Source organism: Antrostomus carolinensis, unplaced genomic scaffold (genome assembly GCF_000700745.2).
Source record: "Antrostomus carolinensis isolate BGI_N321 unplaced genomic scaffold, ASM70074v2 scaffold13995, whole genome shotgun sequence".
Lineage (NCBI taxonomy): Eukaryota > Metazoa > Chordata > Aves > Caprimulgiformes > Caprimulgidae > Antrostomus > Antrostomus carolinensis.
Window position 1 is genome coordinate 1 of NW_010318505.1, and position 27,671 is coordinate 27,671.

The 27,671-nt window shown below is 42.0% G+C and overlaps 1 protein-coding gene across 1 annotated transcript in view; it reads right to left on the bottom strand.

Annotated features, from left to right (window-relative positions):
• Nucleotides 1-19,445: 19,445 nt before the first annotated feature.
• The window catches only part of LOC104525705 (cytoplasmic protein NCK2), a 32,699-nt gene continuing 24,473 nt past the window's right edge, over nucleotides 19,446-27,671 (bottom strand). Inside the window, exon 3 of the mRNA XM_010168930.2 lies at nucleotides 19,446-19,794. Coding sequence (XP_010167232.1) covers nucleotides 19,600-19,794 — 195 coding nt within the window. The 3' untranslated portion in view covers nucleotides 19,446-19,599. The remainder of the gene's footprint in view (nucleotides 19,795-27,671) is intronic.

Sequence of the window (27,671 nt, forward strand, 5' to 3'; positions counted from 1 at the left end):
CCTCACCCCCCAGCTCTGGGGGTCCACCCCCCCACTCTGGCATCGAGCAACTCTCAGGGTCTCAATTGAGTCCCACTTGCCCTTGGGCTCAGCTTTCCTGCTCCAGTGTGGAGATCTCCATGTCCTACACATGGCCATTGAACCTCCGTGGGCTGCAGGGACCTCCTTTGCCTTCTGAGGTTCTTTATCCTCTCCCTCCCCCTCCTCCTCCTGGCAGCAAAGCTCTCTCCTTTTTTAGGCCGATGGTCGTCTTTTGTTCCCCTCACAAATATGGATTCACAGAGGTGTTTCTCTGTTGCTAATTGGCTCAGCCTGGGCTGGGGGGTCTCTGCCTTGGAGCCAGGGGAGCTTTCATTCTCACAAGGCGGCCCCTTCCCCCACTACCAAAAACACCCCCCAACCCTGACACACACAAACCCAACACATCACCAAAGGGAGTTAAACCTCCTCTAAAGTAGAATAAAATAAAAGCTTTGTTCTACTTAATTTGGGTTATGAGCAAGACCTTAGATCACTTTCTCATTTGACTAGATTGATTTATTCCCCCTAAAAAGCCATGCTGGAAGCAATCACCGTAACACCAGGGTCAAGCTCAACTTCATACACATCACAAGAACAGTGACAGAAACCAGCAAATGTCCTCACATGCGCTGGCAGCTCCTAAACCTGCAGGGAGAAAGCTGGGACCTCGACACTGCTCAGACTTATAAGCAGTTTGAATTAATCTAATAAGAAGATCTGGACAGGAATTGTAATTGCCATCTGCTGTATTTGCCTCTGTCATGTACAAACAGTGGCAGACCCACATTTTTCAAATATTCAAGGAGGAAATTCAAGATGTTCATATGTGACTCCCCCTCACAGGCTGGGGATCAGGGCACACAACTGAAATTATCTGGTGGTTTGTTTTTTGGGTTTTTTGGGTTTTTTTCCACACATATATCACTCCCCCACCCCCATTAGATCACTTCTGACAATGTAACAGCTTGATTGTCTGTGAAGTTTTCAACAAGTTGTAAAAACTTATCTTCCTGGTGGAGGGCAGAAGGAGATATTTGCAGACCATAAAGACTGCATTTACATAGCCTAGATATTATCAACTGATATGGAAACATAATACCTCTTCTTAGTATCCCAGTAATATCTAACCCACCCTAATTTCCTGTTGTTTCTCTCAGGAGATGGCACGTCAGAACAGCTGTGGCAGCAAATACATCTTCAGCAAGCTGGAGATGTTGCACAGAGTGCTGCTGCACTCACATCACAGGAGATTTTGTGGAATAGCCCCCCATCAGGTGCCTGTTAGCGATCCATCCCTTTCCATTGCTTCAGCTTACTCCAGATGCTTGATGCACGAGAACAGCAATGGTCTATAGCCAGACAGGCTTGAGTGAACAATGTAGTTCTGCTTAAGGAAACATTTGCATCGTCAGAGAAACAGCTCTTCATCCCTCTCAGAGAAAAAACACCCCCTCCCCGATAGCATTTCAAAAATCCATTGCAGAATTTACTGGAACCGCTTCCAATGACAGAAACCACGCTGTCCATGTGAAAGATGAGACTGCACCGTAAGGAGGAATGAATGCCCACTTTTGTGCAAAAACAGAATCCTAGAAAGCTACAAAACCATTCTGAAACAACAGCTCTTTTATTTGGCCGAAATACTGCCCTCGTGTTCAATCCAGTTCACCAAATAAGACAACCCCATATCATTAAAGATGATCTCATCGAAAAGCAGCTCCTAGGAAGTGTTCTGGCATAGGAGGCTGTAACCGCCAGCCCTGATGCAGCCTGACTAGGAGCGGTGTTTGCTCAGCACATTCTGGTGGCCTCAGAGACAAAGTCAGCATTCCCAAGGCTCGAGATAATCAAGCAGATGAAGTCACACTCCGGATGCTCCAGAAAGAGAAATGGATTTCGGGGGGTATGGACACGACCACATTTAGCATTACCACATGGAAAAATAGAGGGGAAAAAAATGTTCCCCTTTCAATAATTCTCTACATGAATGACATGCTGTCACTACCAATAAAACAGTATTTGAAGGGATGAATCATTTAACTCCAGAAGAAGTCAGACTCACAGGCAGCCCATCTGAACACAGACACTAGAATGGAGCATTCTAGGTCTACACGCTCTCCCCAAGGACAAAGATCTTTGGTGAAGCCTAAAGCCTGCAGCTTCTTATTTTAGGGATCTCAACTAAGTGTCACCTTGTTATCATCCCCATCTCTTTTGAGGGAGGTACTGCTAATACCAGTCGACAAAACGTAGAAATAGAAGGTGAATCACATGCTTCCAACAAACCCTTCCATTTTGGAGCCTGCCGAGGGAGCAGGCTAGGGCAGAGGAGAAGCACAGAGCAGCTCTCGTAGCAACACTTCAAAGGCAGCCCAAGGTTGGGAAGCAGGCCAGGATTAGATATTGATAATCACAAACATTTTTGAAAGCAACCGGGGTTTTAAGAGCCCTTGAGTTTCAGAGTTCAACTCCAACCGCTTAAGGGAAATAGATTTTCAGTCCTTTCTAGAAAATCCTGTACTAGTTGCTTAAAAACTGAAATCATTGTATTGACCTACCCCTGAACTCCTGTGCCTTCTTTTTATATTCATCTCTGCCTGCAAGCCCTCCAGGGAGGGATCTGGCCTCACATTGCAGCATATTTCTGGGGCTTACATTGCAATTATTATAATGGACAGCTTTCTCTTCAGATTGGGGGAGAGCTTGGTGAAAATCCTTTCCATTCACATGTGTTTTCAATCACTTTTTCCTCCTTTTTACACACACACCTCTCCTTCAAATTAAAAAAATATATCATCTCCCTGCAGATAGCACAGCTTGATGGGTACAGTTCATTACTTTTAGAAGCTTCTTCCAAATTCCTTATTTTTATTTTAACTCTTGCTTTGTGCTTTCTTCCACCTAGGTACAGGTTACAGGCATGGTCTCTGCTGCTGGATGGAAGAGTAGTATATTCCAGTTACCCGCTGCATATTAGATACAGCTACCTCTGGATAAGGAAACTGGAAAGGTCTCAAGGGAGTGTTTTAGGAAGGAAAGGCTGTGCCAGGTGCGATGCCAGAATATCTTTCCTTACAAGACAGGCAGCTGCAGTCAGGCTCAATTCACTCCTATTGTCACTGAAATGGCAGCAGGAAACTTTAACAGCAAAAACAGTTTACACTGAGGCATTCCAGCCACAGACAGAGCGAGCATCTCTGCGGTCAAACATCCCACCGTCTCTCACTGCATTGATTTCACTTCATGCTGAGTCTAGTGGCAAAATCCCAGCACTAGTGAAGTTAATGGGAGTTTCACCACTGGATTCAAGAGGGTTGGGATTTCACACAGACTCTTCAGTCACAAAATTCCTTCTGCTCATCTCTGAGCTTAAAGACTGTGCCCGTTACACCCAGCACGGAGAATCTAGGGCTGATCCAATATCCTTTTAAATTAATGGAAAGGCTCCCCCTAACTTTAATGAGGACTGAGATAGATAGTTAGTGGATGAGAGCATTTTATTTGAGGAAGATGATGTTCTACAGCCATTTACATTGTCTTTTTAACCCCTTATGTACTTCTGTGCTTTTCATACCCCATGTTGATCTCAGCTGTTGTGATAGTGATTTTGCAAGAGTTGGGGAAAGGAGCCTCCCATTATAATCACTGAGATTTTCACTCTTCCCTTCTCCTACCATTTCAGGTGAGCACTAATTATTGAGGAAGTCTGAATATCCACAGAAGCATTCAGGAGAGAAAAGTCTAAAGATGTGAAAATGCACTCAAAAAATTGAACTGCGTAACAGTGCTTGAGAATATGGCACAGCCTCAGTTACACCTACAGCTTGCAGCAACCTCCCTGCATTCAGGTAATGTCTTTTCTTGGGAGGAGACATTAGCAACCAAACAGCTGTGACAGCAGAGCTGTGCTTAAGGGAAAAGTATTACCTTTGTATGGATGCCAATCAATAGACCCGAGTTAATGCTCTTCCCTTTCTGTGTGAGTATTGGTGGAGACTCATTCCTCCTCCCCATCTTTCCTGTCACCACCTGTCCTCCTTGCTGCATCAAAACCTCACACTTGGGTGCCTCAGCTTTCTCTTGTTCTACCTCTCTCTTGCTTTTTCTTTAAATATCATTCTACAGGGCGTCTCCTTAAAAAGGGCTTGCTTACATCTCTCACTACTGCCCATTTTTTTTTTTTAAATTTCAGATCTACAACTAGAAGGTTGGGTTTTTGTCCTGGATGAAGCAATACATGAGAAAAGAGGTGGTGTTGATAATCCAGGCAAACTAGGTCTGATCCAAGTCTCCAAGCCTGTAGGATGATTCCAGATGTCAGTGAGAGCTGGATGACACCGAAGCACATGTGAACATGGTGCAAACTTTCACTGTGTTTCCCCCATACCATACACTGGTATGAAATAGGTCTTTTCTTAATATTTGACACCTTTATTTTTAGTGCTGTCTCTAAGCCCTATCCTTGGTATTACGGCATGCTTGAAAACTAAGCAGAAAGACACAGGGTCACGTGCAGGGCTGAAACGGCAGTCACAGTTACCTGAAGCATCAGCCAAGGGGTTTTAATTCCGTACCACTGGAGAGAAACACATTTCAGTCCTGGCCTTCCCACCCTCAAGCCCTCACATTCCCATTTTTTACTTTTTTGGACCCCAAGTGCATTCTTAGAGGAATGTATTCAAATGGAAATGAATAATCACCAGCTTAACAGAAGTCATTAATCCCTTGTCAGCATGCTTCTGCATGAATCTATTAATTCTCATTTCCAAGTTTTCAGAATCAAAGTAAGGGTTTGATACAGTATATGCTGCCTATTCTCTTTAATTAAACAACCTCCCACTGTTGAAGTGGGTGAAATATTTCACCAGTCAACAGCACGCACACTCCTAATGAAGAAAGTTTCTGGGCTTGCCTGACACACAATAAAACACTGAACATCAGCTGAAGTTTCTCAGCTCACATTCAATCCCATTTGTGGCACAAGCAGCAAGTGAATTAGTTCTCCAACATCTTTACGACATATACCTCAAGAGAGAAGTGCACAGCTCAGATTTATATTGAATATCCACCGCACCCTTCTTCACAGACTAAAGTGTGGCTCAGAGCAGCAGCAAAAATAAAGGATTAATAACATTGCTAATCACCTGAATGACAGCAAATCAGTGACCTACAAGAAACAGTTTTGCAGCACCAATGCAATTTCAGGTGAATGAACATCCATTCACTAGTGCGATTTACCCCTTGGTAACTCTGGTAAGGAATTCGAGTAGCAGAGGGATACACTGCCTAAGCAGTGCTGAAAATGGAAGAGAATAGCTATGTTTATACTTCTCAGTGCTGCAAAGCACGTTGAAGAAATAGGAGCTCTAACAAGTCAGTGGCAGAAAATACACAGTATAATTTATTTTTTTCTAATTCTTTTTTTAATTCCCTCTTTTTTTGGGGGGGGGGGCAGTCTACAAAAAGTGTATACAGTGTAGAGAAGTAATCTTGTGATATTTTATGACTTGTTCTTATAAATAGAAAACGGAAACACAGAATCACAGAATTGTAGGGGTTGGAAGGCAGAATTGTAGGGGTTGGAAGGGACCTCTGGAGATCATCCAGTCCAACCCCCCTGCCAAAGCAGGTTCCCTGCAGCAGGTTGCACAGGACGGCATCCAGGCAGGTTTTGAACATCTCCAGAGATGGAGACTCCACAACCCCTCTGGGCAGCCTGTCCCAGTGCTCTGTCACCCTCACAGTAAAGAAGTTTTTCCTTAAGTTTGTCTGGAACTTCCAGTGTTCCAGTTTCCACCCATTGCCCCTTGTCCTGTCACTGGGCACCACCAAGAAGAGCCTGGCCTCATCCATTCGGACCCTGCACTTCAGTACTCTGTAAAGAAAAATGGACTTTCACATATTTGAGACAAGCAGAAGTCTGTAGAAGCTTTTTAGTGGTGTCTCCTAAGCAGACCCCAAGGTTGTAATTTTACTTCTATGTGTGATCGAGAAATCTCAACATACTAAGCACACAGATAGAAGAGAAGGGCACAACAGTGAAAGCACTGGAGCAGTTCAGGCATTGGGGGTCATTCAAAACGGGTGTCCCTGCTTGCCTAGAGGAGCTTACCACTAGAGGAGAGGTGAGCAGGAGAGCTGGGCATGGAGCAAGCAGACTCACCCAAGAGAGCTTGGGCACTTCAGTAACTCATATTTTGGGGCCCAGAACTGAAAACTGGTGATTGCTTTGAGACTTTTTAAGTTTTTAGGTCACTTTGAACAAGCTTCCCTTAAGTGTGTGCAATGCAAGCCATTCCCAAAAGTCCCAGAGGCCTAACATGATCCCCTTGATCATGTAGGAATCAGGTTACAAGGAAAACTTGGGTCATCCCAGAAACATCATCTAATAACAAAGTCATCTCTGGCAGTCCCAGTGGACTGCAGTGTAGGAGGCTGTGAATCACTGAAGACGTGGGAAAATGGCAGCAAGAGAAAGAAAAAAAGACTGTCTTGCAGCAGATAAACAGGTGTAACCTCACTAAATCCTTCAGCAAGCAGTTGTCAGAACCTGATCCCTGCCTGGAAACTCACTGCTCTCTTCTTTAAGTAGCCAAGCTCCAATACTAAAAATCTTATCATGAATTCCAGAGTAATTAGTGCAATATTAAGCTTGTGAATCCAGCCAGCTCCAGCCAGGAGAGAAGAAAGGCACGTCACTAAGCAGCAAGGACATAGAAGCTGAAGTAAAGAGAACCCAAGAGGAACAAACGGATGAACTTCAGCTACAGTTTCTGTTATATCACTGTATCATCTCAAAGACAAACATCAAAAACCATGAGATGAACGAATTGAAAACAACCATTCATAATCTACCCTTTGAGCTCATTCACAGATTGATAAAAGTTTTCACTACAATGACACAATAAGTGACTATCTCAAAAACAAGCCCTGAAAGTGGGAATATGCTGAGGACCCTCTGCTCTAGAATTCCAGAAGATTGAGGAAAAGTATGTTTCTAGACTCAGAGTTTATTTTTTAATGCTGGCTTATTATAGATGAACAAAACGTGCAAAATCCCTACGGGATGAGAACATAAGGTCCAAGAGAACAAGCACAGTAATACTGTAGCATTCCTTGGAGAGCTGGAACATTAATCAAAAAGTGAAATAAAACACATAAAACAAGAAAGCAATAGCATTCTTTTCTTCTCCAACCTGAGGTATTCAAGCCCAGAATAAGCATAATATTCTTTAAATTCTTAATAGCAAGAAGGTTTTGTCCAGTAAAAATATATCTATCACTTAAAGCCCTTTCGTCTAGCTAGGATGAAATAACATTAGGAAAGGGAGCTCTGGAGTTGGAGGCCTGAATTTTAATAACCAGGAAATCTGGGAAAAGTCATAGCGATTCTATAGCAGAAAACCTATGAAGTCAGGTTCAGTTGAAGAACAGTGCAATAGCTGGCAACAAAGTAAGCATGAAATCCTCTTTCATATGACATTTTCTTTGCAGATTTGGCACCATCTCCACTTTTTATCCTCTTTGCAAGATTGGTAAAGTAAATACGCTTTGCCTATGATAGTTTAGAAAACACAGATGTATGATTCAGTCAGCTGCTCTGGAACAGAAGTTAACATTTTTCATCCTCTCTATTCTCTAAAATTAGGCCTATTAAAATCATGAGGGTAAGTGCCTTAATACTTTCTGATAGCAAACAAAAGTCAGGAAGAAATGAATTGTATTACAGTTTGATCCAAAGCCAAGCCTAGTCACTTTGATCTTTCCATTAAATTTCAGCCTGCTTTGGTATAAGCCCTTAGAAAACATGCAAAGTAAATGTGGATGCTCTTCGTGGTTATTGCGTAACATTGCAAGACTCCTTGCAAATTATTTTCTCTTTCTGCATCTCAGCTCATGGCCACTGCCCATTAAAAAACAAAGTATTATCAAAGTAACCATCAGGGTGCCAGATACAGGGTATGAATCTGCATGCAGTATCCGATTGTGGAAAGCAGGCATGTACACAAAGGATCAGTTAAAAGTCTACAAAAACATGTGAAAAAATAAGTAAACACTATCATGTTCTAACACCTAAAAGAAAAATATTAAAAAATATAAATATGCAGAGGTACATATGCACTTACCAGTGTAGGCAGCATTACTGAGGGTCAGCAATTTTGTGTCTGGGCTTGCATAATTACACAAGAACCATGATAAAGTATGTTAACAAGTCTGTATATTCCACACATGTGGCAAGTGTAAATTGTAAGCATTTACTAGAGGGCAGTACAAAGACCAGCCAGTTTCCCGAGTTCTGGGGCAAGAAATTAGGAGGGGAGGAAACATGGCCAAACTTCCCTAAGGGCTGGAAAGGCCAAGGCTTACAGGAAGGGTGAAGGACAATCTGAGAAAGAAGCATCTTCATTAACTCTTCCCATTTTTGCACTACCTATCTGTCATCTTAAGATGAGCATGAAAATCTTTAGTTGTCTGGATCACAATTTATCCTAGCTTCATTTCAAAATGCTGTTTTTTCCTTATTTCTTCTGAAACAGATCCAAGATTGTGGGAAAACATCTCCGCTCTCTTTTCCAGGCCACTAAATTATGGATGTGGTTTTCATCACCAGCAAGCACAGCAGTCCAAAGGCCAGGAAAGCGTTAGCATGCTGAGAGCACCATGCTAGAAGTTTGGGTCTCACTTCTGCCCATCCTGCCGGGGAAGAGATGGGTCCCCGTGCACAAATGAGAAGGCCTCATGAGAACTGTCAGGGAACCAGCAAAAAGACTGTGTGAGTCATTACCAGTAACAAGAAAGGTCTATTTTAGTCCAGAAGTGAACAAAAAATTAAAAAATACAAGAAAGTAGAAAGCCAGCCTACTGAGGGAAGGAAAAGAGTCATTGCTTTTGCAACAATTATGTTCTCCTGCTTTAGACACAGAAGCACCACAGTAAATTTCACTGCTTTTGAGGCCTCATGCTGCCCTAACACATATGTACTGGTAAGTCTACTATTACAATTGTAGGGCCAGCACAGTCATCAAGACCTCTACATTGAAGAGAGCCAACTCAAAACTGACATGCACCATATTTTACTACTACTCATCAAGTTTTACATATCATCAGCTCCCAATCCAACTCATATCCATGTGGATGTGGAATGACAATACTGCTCTACATAGAGCCTCATACTGCTCTTCCCTGGTGATGGGACAATCCTTTATTTTCTGGATGCTGGACAACCAGCTTCCCTTGCTTGTACATGTACAACTACACAAGTACAGCCATTTTTCATAGAATCACAGAATCGTTTGGGTTGGAAGGGACCTTTAAAGATCATCTAGTCCAACCCCACTGCAGTAGGCCCAGTCATCTTCAACTCGATCAGGTTGCTCAAAGCCCTATCCAGCCTGACCTTGAACGTTTCCAGGGATGGGGCATCTACAGCCTCTCTGGGCAACCTCTTCCATTGTCTCACCACCCTCATTGTAAAAAATTTCTTCCTTACATCTAGTATAAATCTCCCCTCTTTTAGTTTAAAACCATTACCTCTTGTCCTATCACTACAGGTGCAAATAAAAAGTCTGTCCCCATCTTTCTTGTAGGCCCCCTTTAAGTACTGGAAGGCCGCTATAAGATCTCCCTGGAGCCTTCTCTTCTCCAGGCTGAAGAACACCAACTCTCTCAGCCTTTCTTCATAGGAGAGGTGTTCCATCCCTCTGATCATTTTTGTGGCCCTCCTCTGGACCCACTCCAACAGGTCCATGTCTTGCCTGTACTGGAGGCCCCAGAACTGGACGCAGCACTGCAGGTGGGGTCTCACCAGAGCAGAGCAGAGGGGCAGAATCACCTCCCTCAACCTGCTGGCCACGCTGCTTTTGATGCAGCCCAGGATACCATTGGCCTTCTGGGCTGTGAGAACACATTGCCAACTCATGTCCCACTTTTCATCCACCAGTACCCCCAAATCCTTCTCCACAGGGCTGCTCTCAATCCCTTCATCCCTCAGCCTGTATTGATACTGGGGATTGTGCTGACCCAGGTGCAGGACCTTGCACTTGGCCTTGTTGAACCTCATGAGGTTCACATGGGCCCACTTCTCAGGCATGTGATATTCAATGGGAAAGGCTGGTGTGAGGAGAAGCAGGCTTAAGTTTCCCACTCCCCTCCCTCCCCTGAAAATATCAGACTTAAAAGTTGGAATAAATTTGAACAAGTATCAGGGCTGCAAAACAGAACACAGAAGCCAAAGGGATACACGTGTCCACAAGCAATCAGTGTGGTGGTAAAGGTGGAAAAATAGAGGACTTTTAATGCACAATGATGGGCACAACTGCAATAGTTCAAACGCCGTCTCTCCCTTCAGAGAGCACTGAGCTCATCAAGGATTAGTCACCCATGTGCAGTCTAGGGCAAGCCTGCACACGTTCAAATGGAATCGAACCTTTTCCCGACAATCACCCTGCTACAGAAAGGCATGTGCCGATTCCAAAAGGATAAGTGAGTTAGTTCTGGAACAAGCAAAATTTGAAGAAATTTTTAAATGGAGGGAAAGTAAACACATGCACGCACACATCTACCTAGGACAAAGAGGATTTCTTAGATGACAATTTCCTGCTGCAGAAGCAGAGGCTGACTGCTTATTCAATCCCACTGCTCTTTATTCTTGGTCTCTGCATCTCGAGAGAAAAAGCAAGAACCACTTCAGAACAAAACTGAAATCCTCCAGCATGGCCCTGCCAGGCCCAGTCCCTAAGCAAATGCCTTGTGCAATCATTTTGAAGTTCCCTCCCGCTCACTGGTGCCAACATATGTATCATCGCATCCGTGTGGGTGAGCGCGCTCCTAACAGCGTTATCTGTCACCGGTCCTTTTATGATGCTTCATTTCCATGGCTCCTCGGTGTGTGCTCTTTGTCTGCTCTCCATCATCACTGTACAGTACACAGCAATTACTTTGGCTGCTCTCTTCAGCGTGAGCTGTTCCTTCCTTTTGTATGTGGGCTGGGGGGTATTTTGTTTCTTTTTTAATTAAAGGGCTTTGTTTACAGTATCAGGTTTTTGAACAAAGATTTATAGCAGATCCCATAATTGTAACAGTCCCAATAAACAGTATGAACTGTCATTTACAACTACAACATAGTGTTATAGTCATACATCAGCATAACATCTCCACTATGTCAGCCTAACTACACATTGGTGCACTTCAAGCAAATTAGATCTCACAAAAACAGCTACTGCTGAATTGCAAATCTCTTGGAGGAATCCTTGGTATTTTCTCTCTTCAGTACTGGAAAATACCATCCAGTAGGGTCAGGGAAAAGAAACTCAAGCAAGCAAGAAAGGAAGAGTGGGCACTAAATTGCTTTCTTCACAACAAAACCACATATAGTTGTGCTCCCTCAGCCCTAAAATATCAGCATAACATAAGAATTTTCCTGCCCCTATTTTGATGAGCACACTGGGTGACATTTGAGGTAGATATGCAGAAATACTGATGATGTCATTTCCCCCTCCCCATTTCAGAGTTGCAGCTGCTTAGCTTGTTTGAGCACCACATGCACTGAAGCCCTAAAGTCAAGCTGCTGATTTAGGCTGGGATGACATCGTCCAACAAACCACCTCTGTGAGCGATAAGAACAGGTTTGCTCAAGCAATAGGGTCACCTGACAGCCAGCTCCTTGCCATGCCCACAGCACAAATACAGCTCCACCTGGGGAAGCGGGCCTGCTCCTCTGCAACCTGCATGTGTAAGGGAGAAGTGTGGCATACAGCAATTTTTTTTCCTGTCCACTGAAAATGGAAGGACAGTAGATACAACTGAAGAAAGGAAGAAGGAGCTGAAAAACTGGAGAAGCTTTAAGGCACAAGAGATAGAGGAGGAAAGGACAAAAGGCAGAGCAGGAGACCAAGTACAAATGGGGCAGGAAGGCAGTGCAGAAGAACAAAGCACAGGACAAGCAGGATTCCTGGAAACTCAACCAGTTTGAATGGAAGCAATGCCAGACCACATGCAACAGCACTAGAAAACACACAAGAAAAATTCATTCATCTGAGTCATCATAAAAGTAAAATTGTTGCAGTTAACAGAAAAATAACAAAAATTAAAGCTAGACGAACCTGTGGTGCCCTATCCTCAAAGGTTCAGAACTGTATGTATGCTTAGCTTGGTTTTGGATATGTTTCTGAAGGTGGTTGGGTTCTATGAGTTATTGCAGAACTAACCTTCTGCTAATGCTGAGGAAAGCAGTGTCTTCCTCCCACCGGTAAACAATGCATTGCATTATATGACGAGCTTTTCCATTCTTATAGTTTAAAAATTATTCACAAGCATTTACAGAGTGATTTGATTTAAACCAGAACTGTAACCTTTTTCCTTTTTTTTGTTTCTTTTCTGAAGAATGGCCAGTTAATTCCATTAGCACAAAGCACTTCCAAGAACTAGCATAAAGCAGGAAAACATTTTCAGTTGTTATTTCCTCCACCACAGCATCATGCAATTCATCAAGAAAAGTCTTATTTCCCATTAAGCCAACACTGGATGGAAACACTGTTGGACCAAATGGTCCACCAAGTTTCAGCATGGTGGCCGAGGAGACTTGCTGGGAAGTAACAGGACTGCCAAAGACAGATGCATGTGCATTTCTGAGGAAAAGGTGGAGGTGGAGAGTGGAGAGGGGGAAGGAAAGAAAAAAAAGAAAAAGATAAATCTGATGTTCATTTAGGGAGAAAAGTTTCAAAGATGATCAATAAAAAACGTGAGATATTGCCATCAAGGGGCCTGTGACTGGTAATCTAACACTCACCAGATGGTAAAGGACCGAGCTGAAACTGGTAACTTTTGAAACATGCTCAGACTTAATTTCATTTTTGCAGAACAAGTTAAGCAAAAGAGCATCAGGAGGCTGACAGTGTAGGTGTGCTACATACTGCATAACAAATGCAAGCTAAAATAGAATGACAATTTCTCTTAAACCATCCTGAATTTAGTAGCAGAATGATTTCACAGAGACATGCCAGAGAAGTGGCACATCTGATCAAAGTTACCTGTTAGCACAAGAAACAACTCTGTGTCTTAACACAGAACATCAAACACTGATAATGTCAGCACCCACTGATGAATCAGAAGTGCAAAGGACAAAAATAACCAAGTTAAGAGTTCTCTATGGCACACATCCATCACGGGTGAACACTCATTCAACAACTTGCTCTTCTCTTCACCTTGAACTCTGTGCTTAGCCCAAGCCATTTGCACAAGAGCCTTGACTATGTTATGGAAATTTCTTCCAACACAATCACAGTCGCTCTGTCTTCAGTGGAGACAGGTTACGCCAGCACAATGTCAGGCTGACGCCAGTGCAAAACCAAGTAACACAGAGGAGTATCCCACTTTTCACTGGGATACAAACCTGGACAGATTTTCAGTAGGAAAGCTGCCACAAACACCAGTACCCACCAATTTCCTGAGGGTCTCAACACCCACTTTACTTCCTGGAGTTTACTTCAAAATAAACAGACTGTACACCAAAAAAGGGTTAAGTTTCACTTCTACAAATTAGCCATGCATATTCAGATGAAAATAAACATCTTAATTCTCCAAAGAGAAACCATCAGATACTTGCTCCATGATCCCAGGAGCCTGTTTTCTCTGCCTGTCTGCTGCTGCCCTTACCTGTGATTCTTTATGGCCTTATTATCATCATCATCATCTATGGACTTAGTATTCCAAACATACCAGCTGCCCACAACTGAAGGGCTTCTTTGCATTACAGATTATAATTGCACTGAGTGCACTACTGGTTCTGTGACATAAAAAAGAACAAAACAAACAAAAAAAATCATCAAGCTTATTTTAACTTGACAGAGTTGAACCCAGGTGAAAAGCTAAGTCAGTAACCCACAGAACCCACTAATTAATTACTATATAGATGTATGTATCCAACCTAATGGAGATCAAAATTAAAAAAAAAAAAAAAAAAAGTAACCCATTATTCCCCACCACAGTTTCAATTACAGCTGGGAGAATAATTCCAGTTAACATATTCTCTGTGGCCTGGCTCACACCCAAAGAGATGCTTCTTGAGAAGACACTCAGAAGCAAAATTTGGCTTGAAAACTGGAGCAAGACACCTCTAAATTTTCCCTCAAGAATCAAAACAAACAAAAAAACCCCACACCACCAATAAAAAAATCCCCCAAATCACAGTTCTCCCCCTTTCTTCAAAAAGATTACTACTATTTTCTAGAGTAGGACATTAACATTTTTATCCATCTATTTCTCCATTAAGCTGGACCAAATCAGCATTAATTTGTTAACCTTTGTAATACTTTACACACTAGTGCCGTATGATGTCAAGCTAAATTCCAAACTAAAGTCACTTAAGAAAACAGAAGATAACATTTCTTACCTGTTACTTTTCCCTCATAACTGTGGACTCCCACTGCTGAAGATAATCAGTTAGTCTTTTTTTTCTTTCTTTCTTTTTGTTTCTAAAATTCCCACTCCTAAAACATTTAATATTACCACATATGAAAGAAAATGCAAGGAAAAACATGTCTAATTTGTCAATGGTTACACACCACTTCTGTTAGTCAGCTTCCATATGAGCTTGGGTAGATATTTCAAATAACAACAGAGGAGACAATCTACTTTATAACAAGAAAAGAAACACCAATAATATGCCATAAAAACTTGCACTTTAAAATACAAAAGTACCATAAGGTTCCAGAGGAGTGCAAAGTCCCAGAAAATATTATAGTTTTAAGTATATTATATATAGGTTATATTTCACGTTAAGTCAATTCAGGTCAAAACACTGTGTGTGTTGGATTTTCCAATTATATCCAACATCTATAGCTATGAATAACCACCTAAAACAGAGAAAAAGACAATCAACTATTGCTTTTGCAAGACACCAGCACAAGAACATACATATATTGTTATTATATACTAAAGTTGGTGCACATTTGGGTTGCAATGACACTGTACTTTCTAGAATAGTATTGCACAATTGATTTATTTGTTACTTAAAAGCCTAACCCACTAAGGAGCAGCTACTGAATGAACAGCAGCGTTTACTTGCATCCTCCTTTTATTCCGAAACCTTTCACTCATGTGGTCTGGCTGATCTATAACACCGCTCAGGACTGAGCACTCTGACTCCTGCTGGTTTACACTTTCCCACTTCTTAAGAAGGGCATTGAATTTTGGATGTGCTGAAGGGAAAGGAAAAGAAAGGTTCACAGTTCCTAGTGCATCTTAAGAACTGAGAGTTACTTTAGCAATACACCTTTCACATCTTACCAGTATAAATATATCAACAAGTTTCCATTTTAAAATGAGTCATCCCATCCCAATGGAGTATGATGACAGAACTCATCAGATTCCGATTGATTCTGGAGACTGCACAGGTTTAATTTACCTCTAAATCACTGAATTAAACTAGTTTAAGACCAAGAAGGACGAAAAGCCCTTACAGTTATTTAGTAGCTTTCCCCCAAGTAAATTGCCAGACCTAGTCCAAAAGAAGGGTGACCCCTTTTCCAGTTTTTGATTTATGATCTAGACAAAGTCTGACTCATTTTTATAAGCAAAGTTGTATGGTGGTATTTTAGACATACTTCAACTTCATGTTATAACAAAAGTTAGAATCATTCTAAGTGTGGAAGTTCTCTATTTTTCCTTAGTAACACCATTAAACCAGGCAGCTTTCTAAACTTCACAGTATATAAAAGCTACAATAAAGGCTTGCAAAAAACCTAAGGATTTCGTATAAGTTTATGAGACAAAAATAGCTGAACAGAGATCACTAAACAATCATTCAAGAGTGGGACTTTACAGTCCATTCATATAGCCCATACTCACATTAATGACCCAATTGCATGTCTTTATTGCCTCTTCTCTCCTCTCCCCAAATGCAAAGATTAAGTAAATAATTTGCTTTTATTATACAGTAGATTCACGTGAGTTTACCTGGGATGCTCTTGGTTCACTCTTAGATTAATCCTTTAATAATCTGTCCCCACTTCAATACTAAATCAGGTGAGCCATGGCTTCCTGCTACGCAGCTTTGCGGTATTTTGCTGACAGAAGCTCCAAGGCAGCCGAACCCTGCGCAGCTGTAGTAAGTGTTTCTGCTGTACTTCTCTGCAAGACTCTCAGGCTGAGACTCAGCACCATGCCATGGGATCACGCTTCTTTCAATTTGGATCTGGCTAGCAGCTGCCAGGCTTGGGACCTGTGCATAAGCTTGCGTGCATTTATCTGCAAACCAGTGAAGCTCTCCAATGTTTCTGGCCAAATACCACCATCGATAACAGCAGCGTGGAAGTACAGGTGCTTGCGCAAAGAGCAGCAGCTCCCAGCTGGCGCAAGGCACTACACCCCTCTGGAGCGGCTGGTGTAACACCAGTCTCCCCACGCCTTCAAAAGAGTCTCACACACCCATACTTTCATAAGGCTGAACAGCATAAAAGCTGAGACTGAGGACTACACTATAGATGCTTATGAAGAACAGCTACCACAGCAATCTTTTAATAAAACATCCTCAGAAGAGGAGTGATACAGAAGTTCAGATGTGAGGATTCTGACCGTGTTTTTGTGCCTGCTCAAGGCAGGGCTATTCGGTGACACCACAAACTGTCGAGATAACAGAGCTAAAAGTGAAAACATGGATCACAAATTCCTGCCACTGCATGGAAAGTACAGCAATTGCTCCAGAGTCAGACAACTCATTCACATTCCTGTGTAAACACCAGCAAGGCAAAAAAAACTTTAACAGCTGTGCAGGAATAACACTTTAAAGTAGAACTTATACACCTAAACGAACCAGCTATGATGGGAAAAGCCAGACTGAATACCATAAAGAAAAATCACCACTTCTACTCCATCAGAAGTTATTTGAGCTTTTAATGAAAGCTGCAGGTGAAGAAACTCAGGTCACCACAATTTCTCTCATCTTAAAAAAACCCCACAAAACCCCCAACCCCAAGCTTTGACAAAGAGACTTTTAAGTAGTAAAAAAAAACCAAGGGTGTGGTTTGTCAAACAATAGAAAAGTAGGTATAAAATAGGAAAATAAAAACAAAATCCATGTCAATTGCCCCTTTATTAAGGTTAGTACTGAAGATTTTTAATCCTTAGGCCCAATCCAGCAAATGTGGTCAAAAAGGCAGCAAAACTTCACTTATATGTCTGTTTGATTTAGTTCTAAGCTACCAAGACTAGAAAGGGTTTAGGAACTAACAGAGCTTGTAAAAAGAGACTATAAAAAAAATTAAAAAAAGATTGCAAGAGGCATATAAAGGCTCCTGGAACAGGAAACGTGGGGAACATTTCAGAAAAACGAACAAGGGGCTTGAAAGAGTAATTGCAGTTATTGGTTTACTGAAAAGGAAAACCATTCCCATATATCATTTTTCCAAATACTACAAAGAGTCAGTGAGACTGAAAAGCAATTCACTCAATCTTGAAAATGCTCATACAACATATAGCTGACTTTCTTAATGTCACTGCGATACTTGGTACATGCTTAGATTCACCTAAAGAATGAACTAGGTATTTGAAGGCAAAAACCTACATTCTCTGCAGAATTCACTAATGAAGTTTAAGCAGCAGCCCACTGTGGAGTCCTTCTGTAGGTAGATCGTAAACAACTGGTGCTTCTCACCAACTTGCTAAGGAAAGCTTCTGTATTCTTAGAAGACAGTCGTGGGTAGGTGCTCTTCAGGACAATGCATGACCACTCCGGATTACTCTGAATCACTGCTTTCCTTCATTAAGCTGGACCAAGCAGAAGCGCCACTGCCCAATTTTTAGTTAAAGCACATACAGAAAAATACAGTTGTTAATTCAAAGGCAGTTGTCGATTCAGATAACCTTACAGAAATAAGATTTCAAGCGTGGTGGGAAAATAGTACCTGTGTAGAACTTCAAAAATTGTACTTGCCTCTCAGGTCCGAGCAAGACTGCAATTCATTCACTGACATACCAGTGCAGTCTCCTGGCAATGGTCTGACTTACACCAAAGCAAGTCAGATAGTGCTGGTGTCTGCTTAACCTACACTGGAGTTATGCACAGAGGTAGTTGTTCTACCACCGGCTGAAATACAGAATAGGTAAGGAACATGTTTTCATAGCAAAAACATACCAGGAAACAGCTCCATCTTGCAGTTTTCATTAAAGCTATGAACAGACTTACTTATTACAGAAACAAGTAACACACAGCTCATTAGACACTGCTTCATATCAAACTGTCCTCTGCAGTTGCAGAAGTTTTCTTTTTAGGCCACACAAATTCCAAGACAAACAAATTCATTACTCACTGTATTTCACCTTCCTAAAGCAACACCCGGACTACCACCCAAGGATAAATCCAGTACTCCATCATGACATAATACCTTTTTTATTACAATATCCAAAAAACTGAGTATGCAAGATTTTGAGATCTCACGATCCCTTCTTCAATCTCAGGAATGTGCCATCTAAAGACTGTATATTTAAACCATAAAGGAGTTTAAATGTAAAGAAAAGAGAAAAATGCATTTTCTTCATAAACATTCTGTGTGTCTCTTCCTACCAACCACACCATCCCCTGTAAAACCTGAAGATTTCTTTCTGTAAAGCAAATATATATATAGTGTTGGTAGCCCACCCCACCCCATCCCAAGATCAGTTTTTATTAATCTTCTGTATTAGTGTCAACAATCAGCTACAGATACATATTACTTTTAGAATTAAATACATAATCGTTTAATTCAAACAAGCATAAGGGCAAGAGGAAAAAGCATTATGTGGATGGCACATTTGGTTGGAGATTACCAAAACATTCAGCCTTTACAATTCAATGATTCTTTTTCTAGTAATCAACTTTCAAATAAATTTCTCTTTGTTGCAATTACAGACCAAAATACACTAGATAGTTTTCTTTTACTACAATCTTACCATAGTAGTTTAAGAAGTACTATTACAAAATGCTTTTATAATTAGTGTACTCTTTACAAAGAGTCAGAGAGGCAATGTAATAGCAGAGTACAGTGTAAAGAGTGCTTCTAGGAACTAGGAGTTTTTGTAATATACTACTCGGTAAGCAATATAGCTACAGAACTCACAGCCACGACTGGTATGTCTATTCTCTCTCACTTAAGTAGCTGCAGCTTCAGTGCATTCAAACTGTGCCCGATGACTCTGAACGGAGAGTTCTGCCTGCGTGAGCAATCTGAACAGATTAACACTGGTTTGAATTGAAAACGCCCCTCCTTGATCTGAGCTAACTATGTAAACGTACAGAGGAGAGGGGAGTTTTGAACTCAGCCGGAAAGGTGAGTGCTTGCCACGGCCACCCCAGGGAAACTCTCAACCTGAAGAGAGGTGGTCGGATCTTAACAGAACTGGAACACAAAAAGAGGCAAACAAAGAAGAAAAAAAAAAAAAAAAAAAAAAAAAAAGAAGGACAAACAGCAACCGACAGAGCAAACACTTTAGAAAGAGCCTATTCCTTAAGCCTGCTTCAGATATTGCTCTGCTCTATAAAAGTGAATTTAGGACCTAAGGCTTGTGAGTTATAAGAGGCCCAGGCGGCCAAGTCCATCTTCAAGGTCACTGAAGTGCTTTCACAAGATATAGCTTTTCCCCGTGTTCACTGGTGAAGATGGGAGCCTTTTTGTAGTGTTCCACCAACTCATCCATAGTATTAAAGCGACGCTGCCCGATACAATAGACATTGTCCACGAGCTGCACCTTGAAATGTTTGTTCTTCCCCGATGCCTTTAGAGATACCGAGAAGTCACTGGGCTGTTGAGAAGAATTCAAAAAGAAAAAGAAAATAATTACATGAACAAAATGAAGGCACAATTTTGTGGTTTCAGGAACAAACTATGTCATATAGTTGATGGTAATTTATGCTAGTCTTTGTTCCACAGCTCAGTGCTTCAGCTACTTAAGAAACCCAATAGTCTATTATTCAATAAATAATTGCCATCATTATTAACATGCACAGTTAAGTCAGTCAAGTGAAAGCTCCCCAGATGCACAGCCTGAAGTTGCCAATTACATGACTAAATTGCAAATATTATCTTAGTTACTCAATCCAGGAGCAGGAGAATGGCAAGGAGGAGGGAAAAACTTTTTGTCAGGTATGGTTTACTTGCTAAAGAATCCTGGAGAAAGCAATTATTGCACCATTACTTGGGCAAGATGAAGAAAATTCCCCATATTGGGTTGTTTTAGAGCCGCGACCACTAGAGGGCCGCTTCTGCTTTGCATTGCGAAAGACAAAAACACATTCACCTTTTATCTTCACTACCACATGGATGGGGAATAATTTCTCCTATTGAATACACCTTTTTTTGCAAGAAAAGATAAAGCCGTAGAATAAAAACACCGTACAAATCTCACCATCAAACCACCACCCCCAAAACACAAAACTGAAGCACTAATTAAATGATTCAGGACAGAACAATTTCACATCGTAAGTATCTTTATCAGTTGCTTTAACGAAGAGAGAGCTGTCATCCAAACAGCCGGGATGAGACCATTCCGCTTTCTGCACCACACGCCACTGTAGGAGTGTGGAAAGGACACACTGTCCCTCACTTCCAGCTGAATTCCATCTCTAGCCACTGATCACTGCTGGCTGGCCGTAGAGTTGGGAGCACAGGCTTTGCCCTGTGAGAGGTGGCTAAGAGGCAGGTGTTGCCAGCCAGCAGGAAAACAGAATAATAAAAAATAAAAAGCACACACTCGAGTTTGTAGCAAGCACTTAATGGAGGCAAGCAACACCTGATGCAACTCCAAAAGTACTGCTGCAGGGTCTCTGCCCACTGAAGGGATGGCTTCATGCAGAAAACGTTGAAGGCACATGCCAGGCTTCAGATGCAGCCTTCCTGCAGTCCCTTGGTTCTCCTCCCCACCCCGCTGCTGCTTCGGTCGGGCCAGCGCTGCGAGCTTGAACTCATTCAGGCTAAACAAGACCCACAAGGGACTATCTGGTTCACAGCATCACCTTACAAACAACCCCCCACGCGCAGCTGCAGCACAGCAGAGGACTGGGGAGGTGGGGAGCAGGAGCTCTTGAACGTTACTGCTCTCACCACACTTCAGTTCATGAAACCACAGCCTCCGGAGTCCTCTGCACTACCTGTGGTGGGTCAGACACACACTGAGTACATACCCGAGCAAGCCAAAGGACAGCGTTTGCTCAGGTACACCGTCTTTTTTTTCCTGCAATGGCATGAGTCTGCCCCACACGTTGCCCACATTCTGCCCATCCCAAAATCTTCTCCCTTGCATCCCCCACTCATCTCTTTTAGCACCAGAGCCTTCTCTGCCTTCCAACTCCATCCGCCTTACCCAGAGCAAACAAAGCTCCCGCTGTGCCTGTTGATCTGGCTCTGGCCCAATGCCCCAGGCTCACACCTTGGCTCTGGGCAGCAGCTCAAACCAGCAGCTACCTCCCCGTAACTCCGGACTAACCCTCTTCTACCTTGAGCCACTACATTCCAGATCCACAAACATCACTTCTTTAAAAATTATTTTACGTAACACCCATAGAAGAATTACTTCTTCCATCTCCAATTCAGTGTCACCAGGCCTTGGCCGGTGACAGGCTCCAACAGAAAGGCTGCCTCAGGCATCGAGCAGCTCCAAAGCCACTGGCTCAAAATACACGCAACACCCTCCATGACTGCCAAGAGGAGAGGACTGGGGAGGGTGGGAAAAGTGCCATCACTCATCCCTAGCTCCCAGTCTGAAAACCGCTATTTTAAGCCAGCTAGCTCTGATATTAAACTCCGGCCTCAGCACCACAAACAAGGCTGCACAGAGCTCACACCATGATTGACCTATTTTCAACACCTACCCTACTGGGCTAAAGCTAACCTGGCTGTACCATCACTACACTTCGGGTAAGACCCCAAATGCAGTGCGAACAAACCCTCTGGCAGCCATAACCATGCAGGATCTGTTTTGATGGACATCTTCACAGCCCTAAGCAGCAGCTGTTAAAGGGCAACTAACAAAGCACAGGCCTACACAAATGAAGCTCTGCAAAAGCTCTGGGACGCTGGGCTCATGGAGAAGAAATTTAGGGCATGGGCTCTGGGCAGCGCGCTGATCCCTGTGTTCCAGCTACCAGGCAGGTCCATAGGGTCTCTTCAAGGACAGCATTGAGGAAGCACTCACAGACTAGCTGCTTAGGATCCAAAAAACAAGGCCAAATCTTGAGGACTAAATTCTGCTGCCTCCATGGAGGATGCCTGCACCAAACAAAAACCAGCAACCACAAGGCCCTCATTTAAAACAGAAGAACTTACAAAAGGGAAGTTCATAATCTGAGCAAAACACATTTTTTGTTTCAGGAACAGGAAAAGATGTTACAACAAAAGTTTAAAAATAAGTGAAATAATCACTTTGCACTCAACAAAGTTTCAGTGTTTTCTGACAAAGCACTTGTTTTCAGCATGTCAAAATTATGAGTTTTCAAAGCTCCCTGTATCTGCTAAGAATCATTAACTTTAGACCAGAAAGGATGTGCTAATGACACACAGAAAGGTGCTGGAATAGGTCTTAGACCTCTGATCTACTCTCCTATGTCCCAGGCACTGGACAGACTTAGATCTTTGTAAGGTGATCTACACAATACCTTAAATACTTTTCCTGACATTTTAATTATAACTTTAATGAATGAACATTTTCCTGAACTATTGTCCACCCTTCTCAGTGTCAGAGCTGCTAATTAGATTGATGCATAAATGAAAGACATTATCATCACCCATTTTCTCCAGAATATGTTACAAAGTTTATTTTTTCCACTATCTGATTTAATTAAAAAAAAACAACAACAAAAAAATAGCGGAAAGGCTGATCTAACTCTTTTGAGAGCCATCATCCGGTGCAAAGAGATGGAAGAGCTCGAACAGCTGTTGCAAAAATCCTGAAACCCTTTGTTGGCCTCAGCAGAGTAACTTTTACAGGATTCAAGAACAAACAGCAAGCGCAACTGGACTTGCATTTCATTTTATTTTGGTGCTTTCCCACTCAAACAATCATGCAAAATGGTTAAAAATACTATTTAAAAAATTCTCTAGATAAACTACTGCAACTTAACATTACTATTTCAAAGTATGCTGGTTCAATGCAGTTTGAATTGGTTCCCTGCTGTCCTCCTTGGATTTGCTCCAAGTCTGTTTATTTTATTTACTGCTCAAGCTATTTTGTTTAAAATGCTGGCCAATTTTTCTCCCTTCTCCCTCTTAAATTAATTGCTACATTTGGATGTTTGCACACTAACTTTTCCAGTAATAAAAGCCTCACATACACCAAAAAAAGGCGCATCAGAAGTAACCTTTAATCCCTGAAATCTACAGAGGAGTTGATGATTCTGCAACAGAATTACAGGGCACAGCATTGTGGCAGGGAGCCTGTGAATATTTCTGTACTGTCAATAATTGGCAAGACCTAAACCTGAAGTTAAATCAATGCCTAAAACAGAAAACTGAAGATTAGCTGAGGATCCACAGCTTTTCAGTCCAGGTGTAACACTTCTGATGAAGATGACCATAGGCTAGCTGGTGCCTACAGCACATGGAAAACAACAGGTAGGAAGCCATTCCTTTAATTTTACTTCTTTGGTCAGGAACTTCACTGTCTTATCAAAAAAGATCCTGAAGACAAGTTATAAAGCAATATAAGGGAAAACAAGTGAAACTGGGAAAGAAGGTTTATGATCTTTACAGTCTCCAATTGAGAAAGAAAAAAGATAATTTTATCATAAATGACAATGTTGGAAAAAAACCTCCCTCTGAAAGCCTTTTACTGATCCTGTAACTTATTCTTTTTCCTTTCAATCCAGTTCTACTTGGCAATGTCCTTCTTCCATGGAAGATATTCTTATGCACTCACTCTTCACACTATTCTAGACCCTTCAAGCTCCCATCTGTAGCCTGCCCTGGAGTTCCCGAACTCCTTCCACTTCCATTCTCAGGTTTTCCCCTAAACTCCTCCTCCTACTCAGCCACCCAGCAAAAAAAACCCTAAGTCATAGCTCAAAGGTCTAAGGCCAGGCTGGACAGAACCATCTGGGCAGGTTACACATTCCTTTTTCTACCCCTTCTACCTCATTTAAATATAAACATCCTTCCTCTCTTTGTAATGTTCATCATGTTCCAAAATCAATATTGCACAGGTCAGAAACATGAATCGGCTCCAGCAATTGTCAAATACAGCTCTAATACAATTTCTATTCTTCCATTTAAAATAAACCACTAGCATATTTCCTTAAGCCTGTTTTTAAAGATAAACTTTCTCCTCTTCTCTGCTGTACTCATCAATCACAGCATGTCACAGAACATGACAAATGCTTCAGTTTTTGAACAGTTGCCACATTTCATTGCTTCTCTCCAACACTTGCAGGATTAAAACCCTAGGAAAACATGGGACACCCTGAATGCTTGAATGCTACAGAATTAGCACCTCAAAAAACATACAAACTCTCGACTTGTGTCTCCCCCCTCTCCTCCCACTATTGCTGGACAAAGAGTAGAGAAGCTAAATGTGATCTCAAAGGACTGACACAAGTCCAGTTGCACCTACAATCCTCAGTATAACGTTAATACATCCACAATCGTCAGTATCACTTAATACTATACCCTGCAACCCCATTTTGAATCCGTTACTATAATTCGATAGCTGTGCCAGTATTGACAGAAGGCAGCCATTACGTCACAATGAATAATTGCTCCTGAAATAATAATAATTAAAAAATTGCATAGCTCATTCATGCTAATAAACAGAACTGGTCTGAGAAAAACATCTCTGCTTCGTGGGAAGACATGGTAGGGCTGTGAAGCAGCAGTGTTTGTCTGGGCACCAGTTTCGCACCCACTCGCAGCGGAGTGCAAGGGGACTGCAAGTCCTGACAGAAGCTCCCTTTGAAGTCTAAGGGCGTCTGCAGCTGAGGATCTGCTCAGGAGCTGGAGGTGTGGTTGCCCCCCCTCATGTCCAGCCACAACCTGTTACTGCTTCCTGTTAGCTACAGCACTAGCAAGCACACTTGTTTCAAAGGGTGAATCTGAACAAAAAACCCTCTTCCCTCCAAATTTGCTTCTCTGCCCCGTGGAGTCTTAGATCTTCAAAGCATGACAATCACCTACCCAACCCAGGCCAACGGTGTCAGCCAAGACTTGTTTGTCTTGTGTTAGGTACTACACAGAGAGGACAAAAGTCTGACCGCCAAGGAGCCTGCAATTCAAAAAGGGTAAGAAGTGGCTGCACAGAGGCTGCACAGATTAAATCTGCATGATTTGTTCAGGACTGCTACTTAAACAAGACAACAAACTTCAGTTTTTATCAACCAAGCAGCCTTCAATGGAAAGAATAAATCAAGTACTATTTCTAACTAGGTATGTTCCACTTCAGTCTCCTCCTTTACATCTCCAAAACTAAGGTGACATTATCTAGGTACAACAGAGTTGGCAAAAATGTTATCAGTAGGTAACTGTGCCTGTTACATAAACTATGGGCTTAAATGGTTCAAACAAGTTTACGATTCTAATAATAGTATTTCATAATTAATGAAGATAATCAGGCTCCCAGCTACCTGACAGAGTTTATCTCAGGATATTCTCCACTATGGCAGCATTCCTTAGATCTAAGTGTAACTGAGGAGAGTATTTTTGGCTAAAAGGGATCTGAGAGACAAACATCTGGTAAACTAAATCTAGAGAAACATTGTCAAATCTTGCAGCTACTAAAATTTGAAATGGAAAAACATGACAGTCTCACCAAGTGAATACAGAATAATACAAACCTTAACCTATCCAAGGACAGCTTTTCATAACTCACTAACAAGAGCAAAACTCAAAGAAATCATAGAATGGTACAGTTTGGAAGGAACCTTAAAGATCATCTAGTTCCACCCCCCCTGCCATCAGCAGGGACACCTTCCACTAGACCAGGTTGCTCAAAGCCTCATCCAACCTGGCCTGGAACACTTCCAGGGAGGGGGCATCCACAACTTCCTTGGGCAACCTGTTCCAGTGTCTGACCACCCTCACAGTCAAGCATTTCTTCCTCATTTCTAATCTAAACCTACCCTTTTCCAGTTTAAAGCCATTTCCCCTTGTTCTATCACTCCCTGCCCTTGTAAAAAGTCCCTCCCCAGCCTTCCTGTAGCCCCTTCAGGTACTGGAAGGCCACTGTAACATCTCCCCGGAGCCTTCTCTTCTCCAGGCTGAAGAAGAGAGCACCTCATAGGAGAGGTGCTCCAGCCCTCGGATCATCCTCGTGGCCTCCTCTGGTCTTGCTTCAGTAGGTCTATGTCCTTTTTATGTTGGGAGCCCCAGAACTGAGTGCAGTACTGCAGGTGGGGCCCTACAAGAGTGGAGTAGAGGGGCAGAATCACCTCCCTTGACCTGCTGGCCACGCTTCTCTCGATGCAGCCCAGGATATGGTTGGTAAATCTGAGGAAAACTTTTATACAGATGACTTTTCATAACTATGGTGATGAAAGGTTACAGCAAACCCTAAAATAGGTAAAAAATCAAGCATGGGATTAGCAGAATGACTCATAATTTCATCTACAGGCCTTTTTTAGAAAGGAATAATCTCTCCTTTAGAAAGGAATAAATCTCACAGTTTTAATAGGTGGGTTCATAAGACAACGTAATGGAAGTGCTGGTCCGGTGGAAAGACGAGAAAACTACAGAGCTGACAACTTCAGTCAGTTCAGTCTGGTCTCTCTAACAAAGCTCTTTCTCTCTGGTCACTCGGACACTCCTGGTGACTTTTAGCCACAGCGTGAACAGCCTTTGTAGTCACGCATGTGAAATACAGCAACCGTCAAGAATTTAGGAGTTATTTCTAAAATCTTCCTTTGTTCCATATGTAATAAGCTCGAAAGAGATCTTTTATGATCTTTTTCCCAATGCTATCAAGTATGCCCATTCGCTTGTTTTATCACCCCTGGCACTTTGGGGAGGGGGGAACAAAAAACAAACTAGCAGTCCCCAATGCTTTTATAATTCACATATCTAAAGAAATTATATGATGGTATGACATACAAAAATTAGTGCAGACAAAAGTTTGAGTTTTAGTAAAATATTTCTTTAAACCTAAAAATCCCTAAAACTCTAAGTAGTACTAAGACAAAGGAGGCATTGACATCCATAACTAGTTTTTCTCATTGCTCAAAAACCCCCCTGAATACAGGATCTGCAAGAACAGACCATGATTAGGAATCAAAAAAAAAAAAAAAGAAGATAGGTTACTCAGTTCAGCACATTTTTATTTTTCATGCATGCAAAAAACTTGCTGTAATGTGAACTGAGTAAATTTTCTGGGATTCCTAAGTGTTAGATGCTGGAAGCAACAAAGATCACTTTCTGAATGGATCTTTTTGTGCTCCATAAGCAACAATTTCCCTATCAACAATGCAGGCATCATATTTGAAACTGCTTTGATTACAAGTGTTTTTAGTGTTAAAATGTCATATTAAAATTAAAAGGTGACTGTGAATAGCAAGGAAATTTGTTTAGTCCAGAGACAGACTCTTAAGAGCAAAGAAACAAGCCATGTTTCTTGGCGGTCTCTGTGACACAGCATGCGCTGAGAAACGGCTGTGTGCTTTTGTATTTTAAGTAATGTATTAGTTTTCAAGCTGTCCTTCTGGCATT